We start from the raw sequence: 22375 nt of genomic DNA, 5'->3' as shown, positions 1-22375 counted from the left end.
TGGTAGTCTGATGCAGCCACAGGGAGAAGTACTGATGCATGCAGGATGGTAAAAGCAGGCTTATCCTCTGGGAAGATGCAAGGCAGTTTGACAGCATGGACTGGTAGATGCATCGGACAAGCGTGAATGATATGAGCACAAATGGGACAACTGGAATGGAATAACTATCAAAGGAGGCTGTGCACCCTGCTCTATGCTCCTAGCCCTCTTATCAATTCTCACTTACCACCTCTTGCCATGTTCCTTCTTTTGCCCTCCTTTCTTATCTCTAGCCCAAATCCTCTCTTTTACGGCCCTTCACTTACCTCTATACCCTTTTCTACCCCCTTCTGGTTCCTCACTTCTTTCTCAACATTTTATACATCTGCAACTCATTTTCAATCTCTCTTTTCTTTGACAATTCAGTTAGTCCCATTTCAAATGTACCTGGCTCATCAAATCTCATTATTAACTTGCAGTTTGGGATTTCTAATCCTGTATTGGAAATTGGAAATGTATAACCCCAAATACTAAAATACAAAGACATAAGACACTCACCTAACTTCGGACAACTCCAGATTATAGTTTGATGGCTCTGCCTCCTCACCATGTCTTTCCTCTGCTTCCTTTATGTAATTCATGCACCTCAGCTTTTTCCCTCCTCCATTATCCTTTACCCCTCTCCTTATGCCTCTCTACCGGCCTCCTCCATGCGCCTTTTCTCTATCTCACTATTACCTTCCTGTCATTGCTTTATCTTCATTCCCTCTCCCTTTTAAACTTTTTCATGCCATCTGCGAGAAATTGGGTTGTAGGTTGACTGGCGTGTGAACCCTGGTCAAGCAGCAACCACAATCTTTGTCAGGGTGAGGTACAAGCCAACCCTAAATTAATCTGTGCTCAATCCTCTGGAAGCTAGGCACAGAGCAGTCATGCTTGACTACGAGGCACTGTGTAAAGTATTTGTGCAACACTTCAAACAGTAATATAGTGAAAACACCACACAAAAAGGATCCTGCACCAAGGTAGAAAGACAGAGTAAAATGTAATAAATAAAACAAGAGCCCAATGACAAAGTTCCAATCAGTAGAACCAGAGATATGATTTTTTAAAGAATTTAGTGCACATAGTGCCAAAAAGTATAAAGTGCTAACTTGGGATATCTGATCATGCACGACCAGGTCAAAGTCACAATTTCAGGCTGAGAGCAATGGAGCACATGTCGACCACAGTCACCAGGTTAGGCCCGCTGAAGTTTACCTTCTCAAGTTCATGCCAAGAGTCCCATTTGCACTGAAGAGTGCCAAGGAGGATCACTGACAGCATTGCTGGAGGCAGTCGGCGTAGCGCAAAGAGTCAGCTTGAATCGCGGGCAGGCGTTGTTGGAGCTCTGCGTTGGTAGTCCTAGCTCTGAGTTAGTAGTCCTAGCTGGAGCATGAAGAGTTGAGCTGACAGAGCTTTGTGCTAAATCGCGGTGCGAGATGAGGTTTCAATGCAAACTGGGCTGTTCATGGTCACAAAGCACCCAAAAGCTTGATTTCAGCTCCCTGAGCCACACCATGTGTCCAGGACCTGAGGGGCACCAGTTGGGGGTCAGGAACTGGCTGCAGCTGGGTCCAGGGGCCGGTGCAGGACCGAGGGGAGTCTTTTTTTGTCCCCAGTTAGGAGGCCAGCAGACTAGCCCTTTGAGTCACGCTGGGAGCCCTGGACTCAAGATGAAGTTGCATGTCCAGGTCTTCCTCCCCACACAAGAGGGCAGCAGTTCCTTCAGAGCAGCAGTTTAGCAGAGTGGCAGTCCTTTCAGCAGCACAGCAGTCTTTCTTCCTGGCAGAGTGTTCACAGGTCTAGAAGTGTACTGAAGAGTTATTGTCTGAGGTCCAGTATTTATACCAGGTTGTGCCTTTGAAGTAGGGGAGAAGCTTCTAGAGGTTTCCCTTTTAAGTCTGCAGGAATTCTGCCTTCCCTGTCCTCGCTCCCAACTAACTACAGGGGGTATGCAGCCATTTGTGTGGAGGCAGGACACAGTCTATTCAAGTTTAAGTGGGGCTGTGGCAAGCTCCTCTGTCCATCCTGCCAGTGATGGCCCATCCAGGCATACCTAAGCTCCCCTATTGGTGTGGCTGACTAGGAAAAGGCCAACTGCCAGCTACACCCAGCCATGTGATCCAGGTACAGGCTACAGGCATTAAGGGGCTAAGACAGGAAAATGACAACTTTCTAAAAGTGGCATTATCAAAATTGAAATTTTAAATCAGACTTCACCATAAGTTAGGATTTTAAATTAGCTATTACCGAGACATCAAACATAAACTGGTTACCTATTCTCATTTGGAAATTGCACTTAATAAATGTAGTAAGGTAATACCAATGTTATTCTATGGGAGATGTAGTCCTTGCAGTAGTGAAAAACAAATGAAAATTTTTCACTACCACAAGATATAAAACTCAAAGGAAGTCCAACTTTTTAAATACACTGCACCCTGTCCCCTGGGCTGTTCAGGACATAATCTAGGGGTGAGTTATATGTATGAAAAAGGAAGGTTTGGGTCAGGCAAAATATTTATTATGCCAGGTTGAAATGGCAGTTTAAAACTGCCCACACAAGTGCAATGGCAAATCTGAGACAATTTTAAAAGTGCTACTTAAGTTGATGTTACAATTAGTGCTGCAGGCCCACTAGTAGTATTTAATTTACAGGCCTTGTATACATGTAGCCCCACTTTATTAGGGACTTACAAGTAAATTAAATACGACAATTGGGTGTAAACCAAATCTACCATGTTTTAAAGAGAAAGCACAACAACTCAAGCACTGGGTAGGAGTGGTAAAGTGCACAGAGTCCTAACGGCAGCAAAAATTAACTAAGCAAAAATTAGAGGGTAAAGGCAACATGTTTGGGGGTGATCCTGCAGAGACGGCCAGGTCCAAAACCATCCAACTCCCTTCTTTAGAGAGGTTGAGTTGTTCGATTTCAGGTTTAAGTAGCTTATCCATCTCGTACTTTTAGGTTTGAATATATAGCTGAAAATGAAAGTGCTACAAATTCTATAACAGACAAGCATTGGCAAAGCCAACTGATCTCACCTATGTGAGATCTATTGGCTTTGTTAATTGTTTTCCAGCCAGGATGCAGGTCAAGTGATTTTGTTACTCTCTTATTTCAAGTTATACCTATCTTGCGTTTCTTAAATATTAGCTATTTAATCGTGTTTCTTTCTGTGTTGTTTTTCCTTGAATACTTTGAACCATGCCACGTGTTTCCGAGGGGCTTTGATTGAGAGCTCTGAAGCAGACGCTGAAGCCAAAGCAAAGTGCCTGTCAGTAGATTTGCCTCTCTGCAGAGCACACCGGTCTCATCTTTGGGAACTATTGGTGTTGCCAATGGTTTTTAGAGATGCTGTGTAGCATTACTAAAGAGGAACCTAAAAAAAAAAACAGAGTGCCATAGCGCGGCACAGTGGTAGTGTCATTATGTAGCTGCATGCACCACAATTGTATCTGCCAACAAAAAGTCCAGGGTATCTAATCTTTTTATTTACTGACTCAAATTGGATTGGTAAAAAACAGAAAAAGTTAGTGCTAAAGTGTTTTTTTTTTTAATGTAGGTGGAGGGATGCAACAAGGAGAGCAGGTATGGAAGCAACACGAATGGCGCTGATGGGGATAGGATCAAGTAGAACAAGGTTGGAAGAAACATGAAGCAAGGTGGGAGAAGTACACAACAAGGAGAGCAACCTGCAGTGCGGAGGAACAGAAACACATGGGCACAGAAGAAAAAACACAACATGTAGGAGCGTAGGTAGGGTAGTGGTTGGGATAGGTTGATGGTGGTCATGGCTAGGGTGGTAGTGGTAGAGGTATGGTGGTGGTTAGGGTTGGTGGTAGTGGTTAAGGTAGGGTGGTGGATAGCGTGATGAGGGGATGGTGGTGGTTGAGAGATCATGGTTAGGGCTGTGGTGGTAGGGTGAAGGTGGTTGTTAGGGTAGTGTGGGAGTGTTTAGGGTTTGGTGATGGTGGTGGTTAGGGTACGGTGGTGGAGATTAAGGTAAAGTAGTGGTGGTTAAGGTGGCATTGTGGTTAGGGTGGTAGGCTAGTTAGGGTTGTTATGGTGGTGGTAGGCCACCAGGGTGGTGGTAGCTAGGCTGATGGTGATAGTTAGGGTGGCATTTGTTATGATGGTGTTCGGTTAGTGGTTTGGGTGGTGGTGGTTGGCATGGTGGTGATTATGTTGAGGGTGGAAAAGGTGGTCGTGGTAAAGGTGATAGTGGTTAGCCTAAGGGTGGTGAAGGTGTTGGTTAGGTTTGTGGTGGTGGTTATGGTGGTAGGGTGGTTAAGGTGGTGGTCGTCAGGGCGGTAACAGGGTGGTGGTGTTAGTGGTAGGGTGCTAATAGTTAGGGCGGTGATTGTGGTTAGACTGGTTGTAATGGTTAGGAGATGGAAGTCAGTGTGGTGGTGGGTAGGACATGGTGGTTGTTAGGGTGTGGTGATTAGTTGTAGGATGGTGCTGTGGTTAGGGAAGGCGGCGTGGTGGTTACGGTGGCAGTGGTTAGGGTGGAGGGGGCAGCTAGTTGTAGGATGGTGGTTAGGGTGAATGTTTAGGGTAGAGGGGTAGTTAACGGTTGGTTGGTGGCGATGGTTAGTGTGGTGGTGGTGGTTCGGGTGGTGTTGGTGGTCGTTACAGTAGTGGCTAAGGTGATTGTGGTAAGGTGGTTAGAGTGGGGGTGATTAGGTTAGTGGTAGGAGTTGTGGTGGTGAAAGGATGGTGATTGTAGGGTAGTGTGTAGAATGGAAGGGTGGTGTGGGGTGGTGGCTGTAGGGCTGTAGTGGTATAGTGATGGTACACATACTGACTCAGTAAGCAGGACGAGTGAACACGCACCAATAAGGAAGACAGGGAAGAAGAAAGGAAAAAAAAGTTCCTCAGTCCCATCGCACGCTGCGGAAGGACACTAATAAAAAAGACGCAATCTATGCTCTATGGAAGAGAGAAATGAATGAAGAGAAAGTGAAACTGGATTCGCGGACCAGCAAGTAAGAGTGACAATAAAGCCAACGAAAGATAAGAAATGGGCTGGCTCCAAGTCCTATTCAGTACGCAAAATGCGTCCCAAGTTAAAGCGCAGGACCTAAACATGCATACTGCAGAGTTAATTGTTGCAGAATCTGTAAACGGTATGTTGCATCAGTAGAACTGACAATATACAATCAGAGTTTAGTAAAAAAGGATTTAAGGATGGTGACTCTGCAGTAAAACCCATTACCAAACCATCACTAAACGGTATTTACTGAACTTGACCCAATATCATTGTGCTCCTTAAAGATTCATGGCAGAGCCCAAATGAAACAGTTAGCAATTATGCCACTAGTTAATGTAAACTCAAGGCAACCCTGAAAAACTTTGGCAAATGTTATACTCATTGCTAAGTTTCCGTACTACAGAAATTCCTGGAGAGTGGCTTGAAACTCCAGGAAACGTATTTGGCTTCAGGCAATTGTGGCACATCAAGATCCTAAAAGCAAACAGCAGAAAATATCTAATCGCTGCACTGAATGACGACTAACTCTGTGGCATTGACCCTTTCTAATCTAATCTTTCTGTAAGTACTAAAAAGTGGTACTTGTGAAGTAAAACACACAAAACACTATCCAAAAATTCTATAAAACATGGACATATTCACTGGCCACCAAGCTCACTTTAGCTAAGTGTGACATCAAACTAATTTTTGGGAGGAATTAAAGACTCAAACCACCCTACCCCAATAGCATAGGTTAGCTCCAAGTTGCTTCAAAGGGGAAATGTCAATAATGTAAAGAGGTAAACAAATAAACAGAATTCTACATACTTTGGAATGAGGGAGAGCTGTCCAATGCTTGAATGATGCCATACGGCGTGAGCCAATGCTAGGGTGTAGCTACAGCTCATCTCTGAATATGCCTGGTGGCACGCTGTAAAGTCGAACAGCTGAAATGGATATCCGACCCATTCAGTCTCCGACGTCAGGCTGGGGCTGTTGATGATACTCACAATCCGTTCATGGAGAACTATCCAGTAAGGCTCCTACAGGGAAAAAACACACAGGAAAGATGGGAATCGTCATTACATCTGCAACCGTAAAGCTATGCAACCGCAATATCTCCATGCGAGTCTTTACACTCATTTTACATTATTTTTCATTCAGCTAAAACAAGGACATCACAATATATATTTATCATTTGCCTTTGTACATTTTCTCTAATTAATGCTCCAAACTTAAAAAAAACACATTGGTTTGTGAAAAAGGTTGCATGAATTGATTAATGGTATTCATATTATACAACAAAATTAATTAAATCACTTAGGTGGTGCTAGCAGTTGAACATGAACACAATTCGATTAGAGAGCTACAAAAGTGGAGTTTTGAGTTCCCTCTTAATTGTGAGGCTGTTCATTTCAATCTGTGAGGAGTTGAGAGCTGGGACGCAGGAGCTTGGTGCAGTTGTACCTCAAGAAGCCCAGGGGCCCGCTATGTTCCAATTAAGGCTATATTTTACTATGCAAGTGAGTGGCAGGACAGCACATGCCATTGCTTTTATTAGGACCCATGGCACTGGTTTCACTTTTTACCATTAAAGGGACCAATTAGACTGATCGGCCATGTTGAGTCCCATATGTTGATGCATATTTGGCCAATGTAATCAGAGCCTCTCTCTGGTCACAATTGTGCACCTGATACACAGTGCTTAGAAGACAAGCGCGTATTTCAACCTGGGGCCAGGTACACTTTAGTAGCCTCCCAAAGTATTTGCCAGCACACTGTCCTGCTCCTGTGTTCTTGATCACCCAAAGCAGGGATTATCAAGATTTGGTGAGCGCTGGTAACGCCCAATGGCATAACGGAACCATGCCGGTTTATAGTATTCATTAACAATAAACAACCCATAACAAGGAATAAAATGACAGGATGCAGCAGAACACACTGGTGATGAGGATCTGAGCCAACAACTTATTATTTTGGGGGGTTCTTTGGTTCATTATACCACCTAGGATAAAATAAAAAAAGGCGTTTTGCGTTGGCACGTTGGTTTACTATAAGAATCAGATAGCCCTCTAAAACCAGCTATAATGGGAATGTTAACTTTTTCTAGCAGGAAAGGAGATGACCTTTTCCAGATTGTTTGTAGAAAATGCCAAGAGACAGAATGAAATGCGAGTGACCGCATGAAATATTTTTGTAGCTCCGCTAAGATAGTTCGTATTGATTTTATTTAGTTATATATATTTTTATATTACAAAATGTTATGTAGCGTATTTAATTAACTCCTCTTTTCTGTGTGATTTTTTTTAATAATAACTCTATTCAACTGTTCAGTTCATTTAAAAGTTATCTATGAACGTCAGCTACAAGGTATTCAGTGGAAACCAAACAAAACTGCATATTTGCACTTTCATCTATAAAATTAACCAAGAAAAAAAGTATCAATTAATCGCATTGGGATAGAAAGTTGCTATGTGAAGTATTTGTCCTGTAACGTACCCTGTGCCTTACAGCAGTGAAGCTACCGAATGCTGGTGGACTTCCACAAATTCACAGCTGAAAAGCAATATTCAACCTAAATTCCTTAACTACCGCATGACGTCACTTCATAAACATTTTGAAACTGGACAGGACAAAAGGCAGCCCTACAGATATTGTGGTTGGTATGACATATTTCCCTTTTCAGACCCTCTAGATTACTGCTTTAGAAGATTAAAAATGCGCACACAAAAAAACGCACACCTACTTGCAAGTCCTCACAGACAGTCCTCCACTGCCTCCCAGTGAAACAGCAGTTTAGGCTTTTAATTCGTGTTCTTGCCTCGTAAATTGCGTAGTGCAGTAGATATGGCAGTGTAACATTTGGACTTGTTGTCCAAAAGAGAGGAACACTTCATGCTGACCTACAAGTGATACATTCTTTTTTACCATGCAAAGAAAAACAAACAGCAACTGCTGCATAAATAGAAACCAGCTCAGGTAATTATAGAATGCTGGAATGTTACTCCGAAAGCACTCATGTTAGAGCCCTATAGTCAAAATGTTTACCTAAGCATTTCCATCACGTTCTATACTGTTAAACATTAGTTACAGATTTTTTTTTCCAAACAGAAGACCTTTTACTCTTTGATTCCGATGCAATGAAGCATAAATTGAATTGGGTGCAAAACCACCCGACAACTCACAAAGCCTGGGCGTGTCCGACAAGGTCAAGATGGCGGACACGTTTCTCTAACGCTCTGGGACTTCTCTTTCATCCGTTGCCATCCTGGGGGCATGGAGGGCTGCTTTCCGCCCTCATCTATGGACCTTCTCTGACATCCTGCAGCCCTTTCCAGTGCTGAGGCATGGCCTCGCTGACCCCAACATGGCGGGCTGCGGAGGCCGGGGGTTATGGCAGTGATGACAACGGAGTGGCACTGGTCATGAGGAGCATGGACTAACACTGCTGCGGCGACTGGTGCTGTGGCTGGGCCCACGGCCCGACAGCACCATTACTGCTCAACTGTACACCGGGCAGCGGTGAAAGAATCTGGCTGAAGCAGCCTTCTGGACTATTGACTGAGCCCGAGGGGTGCCCTGCAACAATCCGACTGGCAGCTCGTGCTGGTGCCATGGTGGCGGTCTTCACAGCTGTAACACTACCTATTGGGCCCTCCCATCCGGGGAATTGGTGGCCCACGATCTGCGCTGACCCCAGCCCAGGTACCCCAAGCCTGCTCAGCCTGAATGCTGGAACCGAGGATGGCTGCTGTGGGGTAGACACCCTCTTCCAGTAAGGCACATTTATAGCCCCTAGATACCTACTATGCTGCTGCAGCGCATTGCTGGAACAGCCGTCTGACCCCTTTGTAGCTTGGCTAGGACGGTCTCAAGGGCTCCCCAAAGGTTTGCAGAGTGGTGCGCTGTGGGAGTGAGTGGCCTAACCCATACCTGGAGACTTGCTCATAGACTAATTTGCTCTACAAGACCGGGGGCACCTGAACAGTCCAGCTGCTTGTGCTGTTGCCTTCTTCTCCGATCCGCAATACCTGTCCGATACACCTTCCCCCCCCAGGGACTGTAGCTGTTTGATTGCGGCCCCATACTACATGGATAAGTTGCATTGTACTGGCTCGCTTTCCCCTTTTCTCTGACAAGATGTGTATTTTGTCCCTCCGCCTACCATTAGGAAAGATGAAGGAGCAGCGCACACACTCAGGTTAAGATGGATCGGTACACAATGCAGACCTCCACTGGGATTTGTACGCCAGCAGAAGAACTGCATCTACAACAGCAGCCTATGACTTGTTGACCCATACTGCAGGCCATCCAATCCTCGTGTGAAGCAGTTGAGTCTAGAAGAGAAACGCAGATTGAAACGTTACTTCTCCGCCAAGAGCCCCTACCCACCCTCTGATAGCTCGTGTTTTGACCTACAGAGATAGGGACACAATTCTATGAGCAGCCCAACATGCTGGTGCCCTGGCTATTGAATCCGCCACCATCATGATCTTTCTTGACTGTACCATGGCGGTCTAGCTGCAGCAGAGTTCCTTCGAGAAGGTCAAACAGAAACTTAGGGCACTAAATATATAATACATGCTCGTATTTCCTGCCAAGCTCAAAGTGATCCATGATTCTGAAACACATTTCTTTGAGACTCCAGAAGCAGCCTTGGACTGGGCCAGTGCCGTGTTGAACCTCCGCCACCAGTTACCAGCAAAAGGCCTTCCACCAGCTCAGGTGCTACCAGCCCCCTCGCACTGGGTCACGACAGAACATGCGGTCGCAGAAGAACAGGAGGCATGCCCAGAGAACATCGGTTTCCTCGGATCCAGATAATTCATGACACCGCAGCACAATTGTCCACCCGGAACCCAAGAGGCATCCATTCTGGGCCTCGGCAAGCAACAATAGACTGACTCTTTATCTGTGCCCCTGCCTTGATGCCTCAATATGGAGTGTAGGCCATGTCTGTGCTGTCTGCCAGTCATGAGCCGGCCCAGTCCACTCCAGTGCTGACCTTGCATACGTGCCCCACGATATCCTGAATCAGAGGAGTACCCACGCTGAGAATTTACCTGTTTTGTTTTGATGGTTTGTGTTTTGGGGTGTAACAGGGAAACAGATGCTTGAGTTGGAGAAGTGTGGGGAGTTGGGAGGAGGGTTGTTTGGTTTTGTTTTTAGTTGTTTTTTCATTTTTGTCCGTCCTTCAGTACCATGCACTGTGATACACATTCACATCATCTGACTACTGAATGTCCCACACATCCATTATCAGGGTTCTCCTCCTGTTCCCCAATCCCAAACTGCTGTTTGACGTGGATTCATAGCCTGACCACCGATGCCCTAATGGTACATTTTAAGATTATGTTGTGGAACGTCGACTGCCTCTTAGACTGTATTAAGTGGTCAGCGGTCCTACACCATGCCAAAAGATTTATGCCAGAGGAGTTAATGCTGCAGGAGTCCCACCAGCTGGGCATACAATGCCATCTTTTGAAACATTAGGGTTATGACAGCGTATACTAGTCCGGGTTCGCGCAAGGGTCTTGGGGTGTGGCGCTTCTTTTACATAAATCACTGCCGTTGGTGGTGACCTCCATTGTTGGAGATGCACAGGGCTGCTTTCTGGGCATAGAGGGCTTCCTCGAGGACCAATGCTACAAATACTTGAGTGCATATATACATCATCCCAGTCCCCCTCCCTGGTGTTAATGGCATGGAAGAATGCGGTGGTCGTGTTTTCGCCCGGAATTTCAATACCCGGTAAAGACTTCAATGCCTCCCCCAACCCTGACCTTGATGCCTCCAGACCTCAAAGGAATCCCTGTGGCTGTGCGATGCCTGGAGAACCTGGCACTCCAGGAACTGGGAATATACCCACACCTCAGCCTCATATGGGACCCATTCCCATATAGAATTGCTCTTATTCCCCCCCCCCCCCCACAATCTTCTACAGGACGGCAGGAGTCACAATCCTGCAAAGTATTTCTGACTACTCACTCATCATGGGCCACTTTGGGGTGGCAGATCGGCCATGACACCCTCTTTGACGTCTTAAGGTCTGGCACCTTCTCGACTCTGCATGAACCAAGCATCTAGCGACTGAACTTTATGCTTTTTTGATCTTAACAGCGGATCAGTCTCCATCCCCTGGAGCCTATGGGTGGTGGAATAAGGCCACTGTCAGGGGTCACAGAGACATCTTAGATGTGGCCGGTCTCTAGAGGAAGGGGACCGCCCCCGGCCTTTAAAGGAAGGGGACTGCCTCATTGTTAACGGCATTCCCCTACCAAAGCTGCCAATGGCTCTCTGTTTCAAGCTGGATGCGCCTCTGCCGCCCGAGGAAATTGTTGCCGCAATTACTGAATACAGTTTGATAAATGCCGGCAGTCTGTTTACGACAGGGTACTGGAGATGGCAGACATCAAGCTTTACTACTGGGTGACCCATTTAACAGTGATCAATAAATGGCTGTCCGGAGAGAAGGATGATCCTGCCTACCACCTATAACTTTTTCGCCTAGGGCATGATACTATTTTGGAACTGCTCCATGGTGGCACGGTCCCTAATCACCTCCTAGCCGTGACAACTATGGCGATTCAGACTTGGCGCGCGGCCCTATGCTTCACAAAATGGGAGTTAGGCAATGGACCTTCCTGAGGGTGGGAAGATGGCTGCACCACACGGCCAACCTTGAAGGCTTTAGACAATGGAACAAAATTGGGAATTGGGTGACTACTCTGGTAGCTAAACGGGACATTGCCAGTTAATGAATACCATCCCAACCTCCCGCCCGGCGGACTGGTGTGCCAAGATGGAACAAACAATATATGAGGCTAGGGGGTGACCACAGAAGCACGCCAAGATTTGGGGCAGGTGGTGGTCATACTATTGTGTGGGAAAAGTGGGGTGATGGACTGTTACATCGTGAGTCGCAGATGGAACGTGTACTGATGGACTGTACGCAATTTCAATGGACTGTAATGTTTGTTGTCAAGAAAACAATAAAACTGGCTTATCAAAGAAAAAAAAAAGAAAAACAACTCACAAAGCACTCTTCACCCCAATCAAAGAAAGTTTGGAGAATTTTGCCCACATCTTTGGACTTGAAATAATCGTTTACATCCTTTTAGCCGTGGCCAATTTCATGTACATATATGACTCTGCAACAATATTTGCAAAGATCTTTGTTGAAAGAATGGATCAAAACCGGTCAGTCCATTTAAGAATTACATTCAAGAACAGCAAGAATGATTCCGTTTGGGTTCCCTCTTAAAGGATGAAGTTGCGGCCGTATTTTGTTAGCAAACATATGTCTAAAAGAATTCCACCCCAGGCAAATTAACTGGTAGGACTCCAAAGCGTATGTTTGCCCACATTATACAGGATATGAATTGCCTCCCTTCTTGACCATGGGTGGTTGACCTCTCTTTCTAGGTAACACTTTGTATGAGTTCCCATTTATTTCTACTATGTATATAAAATCGACTAATCAAATTACTGAACCAGACTTAGTATATTTAGCCACTTACTTTAAATAATCTGTTATCAAAAAATAAAAAACTCAACTGACAAAGTGTTTTGATTAAATCAAATCATATTCATAATTTTTGTGGTGGTTATTTTTTCTTAATTGCAATGGTGATTTAAAAGGTCCATCAGGATTTTAAAAATAAATATTCAGACAAACAGGCATACGTCGCTGTTCAAAGGTGGCATGGATGGGAGATAATGTTGCTTGGTATTCACAAATAATTCATCCATCCTGGTCTCCATTTTGAAAATCAACAAATGGGCAAATTTTGTCCATGCTCACAAGTAGCTATTAGGGAATCATTCTCCACAGGGAGGAAGATCCATTGAGCTATGCTAAACAGAGCTTCTGACACATTATATTGTTCAGGCATTAATTTAAATATAACGAGAATGACACTTAAGAAAAGTGCTGTCCCAGACATACAATCAAAACCATTCTAGATTCAAAATAACATCAATTATCAGAAGAGCGTTCAAATTGAAACAATTTTGTATAATAATGACTATTGCCAGTTGTTTCATCCAATGTTACACCCTGAAAAGTGTGTCACAAGAAGGGCGTGGATCAGAAGGAAAGATTTAAATGCAACTTAGCACTTTGTAAGGTCTTGGAACAAACGGTTATACTCAACTCACTGGCAAGGCTGTGATGATCAAACCAATTGCATTCATCCAAGCTGTAATGTTCTCTCTTGGCACTAATGGCTGGCTACAGGAAACAAGAAAAGCATTGCAGTGCATTTATTTTTTATTTTTTTGGATGGTTTGGTTTTATTGACATTTCCATGAGACGCACATTACTTTCACACTGTACCGTAGTAGTGGCCCTTGAAAAGAAAACACAAAATGCCATAACAAACAAGAGCAACACATGAAAAGAAATGAAAGAGAATGCAAAAGATACATTAACACTCGCACACAGGGGCATCGGTCAATTTTAACTTTTTAGGTCGAGCATTAGAGACCTCTTGTATATACTTTATTATATACTTATACTTGTATGTACTTTGTGGGCTCTGGAGATCAGCACTAGGACTAGTCTGCTTCCGCTTAGGAGCTTTTTTTCTGTTCAACTGCCTCTATTTAAGTGTCTTGATAGAAAAAGACCACCATCGGTCAGTAAAATACCAGAATTGCTTTCTGCTGAGAGATTTTCCTTTTTTATTTTTCTGTTCAACTTCCGCAATTTAACTGTCTTGATAAAAATCGACCAGCAGAGGTCAGTAAAATACCAGAATAACTTTAGCATTCTCTAGATTCCAGTCCATGGAAATTGTCTTCCATGAGCACAATTAAAAGACAATAATATTTTTTTTAAATCTTGTATTTTCAGTGATATGACCGCCGAAGGCCCTGATTTTATATTAAAAACAGAGCTTTGACCTATACCATTTCCCGCTGAAAGGCAATATTTATCTCCATGTGTGCCCATACCTGGCGTGTCAAGCAGTTTGGTTCTAACTTTCCCTCCATGTTGAAGAACAGTAGATGTTTCAGCACCCAGGCTAATGTGCTGCATAGCTAAATACATTTAAGGTCCCAAAGGCGAGACCAGTTGCATTGCAAATGCTTGTTGGTAATAGTCACCGCTCTGAAATCTCATTAGATATGAAAGCGACTAATCTATAGCACACCGCTTTGATGCTACGGCTGTAACTACAGCTCTGTCTCGATCGTGCATTCATACTGTGGTCAGCCTACCCCTCCTATGCCTGTCTGACCATATTCGCTAACCTAAGAGGCCTTGTCTGAGGACCTGCACCACTGACATTTTGCCCACCAAAGCCGTAATGAGCTTACTGCCCACGTTCTCCCGTAAATTTGTTTTGTAATAGATATGTACAGAAACTTATGAAAGGGAGAAGGCCCTGACCAGAGCCAGAGGAATCCGCTCTTTGAGGAAATTCGAGTCTATATGGGGCAGACTTTCACAAGATTATCAGGCTCGATTGGGGGATTGATTAAAAAAATAAATATTTTTTTTCTCTCTTTACCCCTTCCATTTCGTTATCTGTCGTAATACCAATTTACGGTTGAGTTGGTACCATCACTAAATTATGCGATTCATATGTATTTTCATTGTATTCTTTTTGCATTATTACATTATAATGCCTGATGCTTTATGATTTTCTTATAGTTATAGTTATCTGAACTAACTATAACGGGGGAATTTCATTGGTTTTTTACGAGTGAAATATCCACCTAACTATAACATGTGTGAAACCTATGGTTTTTTAAGTAAATTTGCAAGGTTTTTTAAATGCTAATTCCTAACTATAACGTGTATGAAACCTATGGTTTTTTCAGTGAATTTGTATGGTTTTTTAAATGCTAAGTTATGTATGTATTATTTTTTTTATATATTTATTTTACAATAAACTACGTATTAAATTATTATTTTTTTTTTTAGTTTTTCACCCCCTGCGATTTAAAAAAAAAATTTACAATTTTTTTTCTGCCTTCGGGGTCCTTCAGGGACCCCCTGACAAAGGCTAGGGGGTCAGGAACTCTCTACCCTGCCCCTTTTTCACGTTCGCCACCTTCCTTTTTCACTCTCGCACTGAAAACAAACAAAATGGCGGCCGACACTTCCTGATTTCGACCGATTCGAAAGTTGACTAACATGTAACCACCAATCAGAATTACGCTCGCGCACGTTAGGGTGCTCGCACGGTGCGCGCTTATAGATATTTATATGCTTTTAAATGCTATTTTCTCAGGAACTACTGAACAGATTGACACCAGACCTGCAAAAGGCACTTCCCTGACCTGAGGACTACCTCTCTGCCAAATTTCAAGTAATTCTGTTCAGCCGTTCGGGCTGTACCTTCGACTAAAGGTCCTATGGGAAAATGCATGGGGAAAACACGTTTTGGGACCCCCCTTATTTCTTCAGGGTAGGAGCTGAGCGGAGCGCCCCATTAGTTTTGAAAATTTTGCGAGGATTCGTCAACCGGCGCCAAAGTTATTCAAAATAGAATTTTCAGATTTCCTATGGAAACACGGTCCTAACTATAACTATCTACTGGCGACCGCCAGTAGATAATATATATGTATGTATATGTATGTATGTATCCAGAAGGCCAATATTCTAGTAGGTTTCCCATATTTTGCACTTTTTAGCTCATAATTATCACTAAATGAACATCGTCAGGTGGCAGCTTCAGGAACATAAATTGCCGGAGTTGTGTTTTTTTAACTAAGTGTTGTACAAAACACAGTTCTAAAACAAAGCAATGGAACAGTACCTCTTCAGCACCACATTCAGGAGGGCATTACCAACGTCCTTTCCAGGAACAGCCAAGGCCATGAGTTCAACACAGGTGACGTGGAGCGCATGCGCTGCTGGGTTTGGAAACTCGTTGAATCTCCAGTCACAGTTTGGAAATGGACCCGGTGACTTGCCAGCCATTGGTAATGCTGCGATTAAGGAAAGTAATCTCTCTCGTGGCATAACTCAAACCTTTTTCACACATAAAATTACAGCGTAAAAACAAGTGTAGTAAAGTTTCAAGATGAAGAAGTTACTTACCTGCGGTAACAAGGTTTCTGATAGATACTCCATCTGCAAATTCATCAACTGTAAAACAACACCAAGAGTCAGGCTAGATCTGGAAACTTCAAAGATCTCACTTCACCGGTAAGGAGTGCTGGCTTCAGATGACACCGGAAGTGACGTCAGATGACGCCCCTGAAGCCGTATAGTGGTGCAACAGTTACCATACATTTTTCCAACCTTTTTTTATTTTTCAGATTTATATAGCGCAAACTCGACCCGAAGGTATTGGAGCACTTTACATGAGCACCGGTTGCGTTACACAAGGAAAAAATAATTTTATTTTTTGATAGGCACAGGGAGATTAAGTGATTTTCCCAGAATCACAGGATGTGGACGCGACCCCGAGGCTCGAACCTTGGTTTCCCAGCTGCAAAGTCGGCAGCTCTAGCCGTCAGACCACATCCTCTCCGAGCCTTCGAGGCAAGTGGACAGATTCCCAGGTCTGGCGGCTCAGTGGACTAATGTGTCCACTGCCAGGGGCCTGTGTTCGACCTCATGGTCACAGGTTCAAATCTCGGCAGGTCCACTCAGCCTATCATCCATATGAGGTCGATAAAATGAGTATCATTGAGTTGGGTAACAATAAACATCTGTTATTCAGCCGCAAGATGCCTACGAGCTAACATGCCTTTACAAATACACGTGTTATGTTATTGATCGAGTGCAGTACCAAAAATAATAAATTGGGATCTTATTACTTTCCTATAACACATCCATCTAACGGGGAGGTGGGTGGTTCAGAAAGGAATCTGCAGGTAGGTGACCATCCACCAGAAAGGTTGTTACTAAAGGCAAGTACATTTTTCTTCTCGTTGATACTTCTACCCGCAGATTCCTCACTTGTATAACAAATTAAAGAGCACCACCCTGGTTTTGGAGCAGGGTTCATGGATGGTTAAACAAGGAAGTCCAGCAGAGCAGATGTGACAAAGAGTCCATCCCCATACACTTCAGAATCTAGACGATGGGGCTCGACAAAAGTGTTAAGGAAAACCCACGTCACCGCCTTGCAGATGTCTGCGATGGGAACTCCCCTGGCAAGAGCCGAAGTTGTGGAGCTTGCCTTGGTGGAATGAGCTCCAGGTCCTTCAGGAGGGATTTTTGGCTAGAGGGTTACAGGTCATGTTATAAGAGATAATACATCTGGAGATGGTCCTCTTCTATACCGCTTTCCCTATCTTAGCTCTGCAGTAGTAGAGAAAGAGCTGGTCATCTAGTTGTATGTCCTTAGTTCGGTTGAGATAGTAGCTGACCGCCTGCCTAGGATCCAGCCGATGCAAATGCTCCTCCCCCTTAGCAGGATGGGTGGGGGAATAAAAGGTTGGGAGGGTGATGGACTGCAGCCCATGCTCGCAAACCAATTTGTACTGATAAAAAGAGGTAAAAGGAGGATGGGAAATGAGAGCTTGTAACTCGTTGACCCCGTATAGTTGCTGTGATAGCCACCAAAAACACAGTTTTGAGTGTCAACATACTTAAGGGACAACTATGTAGTAGCTCAAATGGAGTTCCCATGAGAAAAGTCAAGGCTAATCCCAAGTCCCACTGGGCCACAACAAATGGGGTAGGAGGATACATATTCGTCAGCGCCTTCAAAAAGCACATGGCAATGGGCGACTTGAAAAGGGATGCCACATAGAGGAATGTAAACCAGGCAGCGAAATACCCCTTGACATTGTCTATCTCCAGGGCCACTGGAATTATGCGAGTATGCATTTTTCACATAATTATGGATTTGCTGAATTTCCCACATAATACATCATCTGCTGCATAATCGGCAGATTATAACAAAACAAATTGTTTCTAGCTCAAATGGATCAAAAGTTACTAAAAGAGTAGCAACACCAGTCCCTGCATACTGGAAAGCCCTTTGCAAGGGTTGACTGGTCATCCTTTAACTGCTTCTTGCTGTATTTGTGTGTTAAATTGTTATCAATAGGGTGAAATCTTTGGCCAGGCATTACCATATGTAAAAATGACAAAATTAAGTAATACTATCACAAAATGTGCCACACTGTGATGCATAATTTGCTTTTTCTTGCGCATAATTAACACTGCCACATAATTTGATCCTTCCCTGTCCCTTAATTCCTGTCGCCTTGACTACTGCACTACTCCTCTGAGCAACGTAAAATGTGTATTGCAGGACCTGAGAAAGCTTGGACTACTTGTGGTCCACGTTATTACCTGCACACCATGCAACAAAGGTGCTCCATCTGCCCGATTAAGCAGACTTGGTGGAGTGGCGATGCACTGATAAAAGGACATCAACCATCCCTGGAAGCAGCTGAAAGCAGATCAGGTGTCCCCCACTCAATTTCCAAGCACATAGGTGAAGGCCTCAGAGATTGGGGTGGGGAACCATTCCCCCGAGTGGGAGAGAAGGCCTGGCCTGAATGATAGACACAGCAGGGAACACGTGGGGATGAGCAGGAGGTCTGCATTCCACACCCGCCTTGGTCAATTTGGGGCAATGAGAATGACTTGGACCCGTTCTTGGCAAATCTTCCTCAAAACCGGAGGAATCAAGGGTATGGGAGGAAATGCATAGTGTATCTGAAAGTTCCACCTTAACTGAAATGCGTCTCCAAAGGCTCTCCTAGATGGATAATGGAGGGCATAGAACTGTCAGCAGTAAACATTTCCGAGAAGGTGAATAAGTCCACCTGGGGGAGTACCCCACTGGGCGAAGATACCCTGGACTACCCTCAGTAGAAGACACAACTCGTGGTCGGCAAGATAACACGGGCTCAGGCTGTTGGGTATGACGTTCAGAGACCCGCTAGGTGATCGGCGGTGAGCCATTTCCCTTGGTCGTGTGCACCAGACCACAGTCTCAATGCTTCTAGACAAAGGAGGTGAGATGCTACTTCCCTTTGTCCGTTGTTCTACCACACTAAAGTCGTGTTGTTTGTCAAGATCTGGATGGACTTTGGATGGAAGGGAGAAAGGAGCCTAAAAGAGTGCAGTAAGCAAGCAGACAAAGGAATCTTAGGACTCTCGGGAGTGGAGTGGTGTCCAGTGTCATGGTGGAAATGGGTTGTTTCCATTACTGACCCTATGAACGGAAGTCATTGGGAGTCCCACAGGTGAAATTTGGGCTTACTGATCAAAAACCCAGGTCGAACACAGGAATGCTTTTGATTGTAGATGACAGGACACCACCTCTGGAGAACCAGCTTTGATAAGGTTAGTCAACCAGGTCCAGAAATATTGGGATGCCTGATCTTCTGAGATGGGCCGCACCACTGCCATCACCATTATGAAGACTTCATGTGCTGCTGTCAAGCCAAAGGGTAGTGCTGGAAATTGGTAGTGTGCAGAACCCAATGCAAACCGGAATTACGTATGGCGTGACCGCAGGATGCGAATGTGGAAGTACGCATCCTGCAGGGCCAGGGCCACTATCCAGTCTCAAAGTCCCAACACCAGTAGTACTTGAGCTAGGGTCAGCATTCTGAATTTCTCCTTTTTGAGGAAAATATTCAGATCCTGGAGGTCCAAGGTTGGATGTACACTGCCATCCTTCCTGGGTACCCGGAGGCAACCTGCTTCCATCCTTGGCATTTTTCCTGTTCTGGAACTAACTCCACAGCTCCTTTCTGTAAGAGAGCTGCCATTTACTGTTGCAATATAGGAAGGTGGTCAGGGGGGAGTGGCGGGGGGAAAAAATTGTTGAAGCTTGAGTCGGCAAGAGGCCTTTGGAAGGGAAGGGTGTAATTCCAATTTTCACAATTTTGAGGACCCACCGCTGCAAAGTAATGGCCTTCCAGGCTGGGAAAAAGTGGGAAACTCATCTCTCTACAGACTCCAAAGGGTGTGGGGAAGCAAACTAGGTCTGCTTTCCTGGTGTGGCGGGGGAGGAGGTGGAGGAGGTTTGCTGGGCAGATCCATGGCCTCTTACTCCGGCTCTGCCGCTATACTGTTTAACCAGCAGGTTTGACTGCTGTTGAGACTGCATCTGGAATGGCTGGAACTTCGGGAAACATCAAAAGCAATGAAATTGCTGGTAGTCTCGAATTAGAGGGGACAGTTGTAAGCCCAAGGAGAGAGCGGTGGCCTCACTATATTTGAAACGCTCCAGAGCAAAATCAGCCTCATCTACGAATAAACGTGGCCTGTCGAATGGTAGGGCCAGTAAATTCACTTGAAAGTTTGGTGAAAAGTTGGAGGTCCTGAGCCAGACATGTCAGCAGACTGTGATGGAAGAGTCTGTGGCGCGGGCTATTAAGTAGCTAAAACCCAGATTTGATGATATGCCAGGAGGCATTTTTACCGTCTTGTAGAAGCGCTTGAAAGTGCTGGTACATGTCCTGTAGTACATGGGGGACTATCATCTGGCCCATATCCCACAAAGCATGATTGAAACATGCTAGGAGGCAGTTTGCATTAATTGACTTGAGGGTCATGCTATCCACAGAAAAGGATTTCTTCCCTCAAGCCTCCAGTTGCTTTGATTCTCTATCAGCAGGGGTTGTCAGGAAAGATGCTCCTGATTGCTCAGAGCACGAAACTTGGAAGACTCAGACACTAATCTCTTGATTGCACGACCTAAAGATGATTTCTCCCATGCCACTCTAATTAGACCTAGTATTGCTTTGTTAAAAGAAACCAATGGCTCTATTGTTAGGGGCGAAGGAAATAACAGTTCTGTTAAGAGGTTCGTTTTAGTGTCCGTGGCCGGGAGTTGCAGTTCCAACACCTCTGCAGTTTTAAGCATAATTTTATGGAGGGAGACCACTTCTGGTGTAGGGGAACCAAAGAGAATATCTGTGGCTAGTTTGGGGGAGCTGTCCAATCCACTAGCGAGGTTAGACCCTGGAATTCCATTTGAAGATCCCCGCCAGTGTCCACAACCCAGGCGAGGTTGAGAGGGTCCAAGTCAGTGAAAAATGAAATGAAATGAAAAAAGGTATTTGATAAAGCGCACTGCGGCCAAGCGGCTTCCTGGCGCTGGGGACCTGAGTCAGAACTCCCTGGATCAGCTCGAAGGACTAGGAGGGGAACGCCTGGGAGAAAAGAAAAGTTTTGAGGGCCTTACGGAAGTGAGAATAGATGGGAATAGAACGAATAGAAAGGGGAAGACTATTCCAGAACTGAGGGGCCAGGACTGAGAACCGCGTGCCACCCGATCTGGATTTACGAAAGCGGGGGATGTGCAAAAGAGACATAGAGGAAGAACGAAGAGTGCGACAAGGGGCATAAGAGGAGATAAGAGAAGTGATGAAAAGCGGAGCAGAACGGGAGTGAGCCTGAAAGGCTAGGCAGGCTAATTTGAAAAAGGATCTAAAGCGGACAGGGAGCCAGTGAAGAGACTTGAGCGCAGGAGTGATGTGAGAGGATTTAGGGAGGGAAAGAATAAGTCGGGCAGCTTGATTTTGGATGGCCTGAAGTCTGCGGGATTCAGAGGCAGGAATACCCACATATAGGCCATTTCCATAGTCGAGGCGAGAGGTGACAAGGGCCACGACTATGGTTTTAAGAGCGTCAGTAGAGAAGAACCGTGAGATCTTCCGAATAAGACGGAGGGACAAGAAACAGGAGGAAACAACGGAGCTGATCTGGTTGTGCATTGAAAGGTCATGACTGACTTTGATGCCAAGAGTACGGACAGAGGCAACAGGAATGGGGGGGGGGACCGAAAGAAGGGGGCCAATAAGCGGGGGACCAGGGGTTGGAGGGACCACCAGTGAGGACAAGCTCCGTCTTGTCCGGATTGAGTTTCAGGTGATTAGCACTCATCCACTCAGAAATAAAGACTAAAGTGGAACAGAACTTAGGAAGAGAATCAGGAGAAGAAGACAGATCGAAGATGAGTTGAAGGTCATCTGCGTAGTTGTACACAGAGACCCCCAGCTGAAGGAGAGATGTGATAAGAGGTTGAATATAGAGATTGAAAAGAAGGGGAGAAAGAGAAGAGCCCTGAGGAACCCCACAAGTGACCGGGCGGGAGGGGGTGGAAAAGCCGGAAAGATGAACCGCCTGGGATCTCTCACGGAGAAAGGACGCAAGCCAGGAAAAGGCTGCGCCCCGAATACCCGCTGATCTGACACGGTCGAGAAGGATGGAATGGTCGACCGTGTCAAACGCAGCGGATAGATCGAGGAGAACCAGAGCTTGGGGAAGGTTAAGATCGGCTTTTCCCTTTAGTTCGTCCAGAACCGCGAGAACCACGACTCCGTGGAGTGGCCCGGGCGGAAGCCCGCCTGATGGGATGCCAATAGGCCGTTCTCCTCAACGTAAGTGGAGAGGCAGGAGGTGACGTGGGCTTCCAGGATTTTACCAAGGAAGGGAAGAA

At 45.1% G+C, this 22375-nt stretch overlaps 1 protein-coding gene across 3 annotated transcripts in view; it reads right to left on the bottom strand.

Moving 5' to 3' along the window:
* MED23 (mediator complex subunit 23) overlaps nt 1-22375 on the bottom strand; it is a 467463-nt gene that overhangs the window by 27943 nt on the left and 417145 nt on the right. For all 3 annotated transcript variants that reach the window (XM_085611580.1, XM_085611579.1, XM_085611581.1), the window contains 3 exons: nt 15767-15932; nt 13155-13227; nt 5823-6037 (listed from right to left, as the gene is read on the bottom strand). In XM_085611580.1, coding sequence (XP_085467706.1) covers nt 5823-6037; nt 13155-13227; nt 15767-15932 — 454 coding nt within the window. The remainder of the gene's footprint in view (nt 1-5822; nt 6038-13154; nt 13228-15766; nt 15933-22375) is intronic.

This window comes from Triturus cristatus, chromosome 6 (assembly GCF_964204655.1).
Source record: "Triturus cristatus chromosome 6, aTriCri1.1, whole genome shotgun sequence".
In the NCBI taxonomy this organism is placed as follows: Eukaryota; Metazoa; Chordata; class Amphibia; order Caudata; family Salamandridae; genus Triturus; species Triturus cristatus.
The sequence above is the reverse complement of the archived record's forward strand: the minus strand, read 5'-3'. Positions and strand labels throughout refer to the sequence as shown.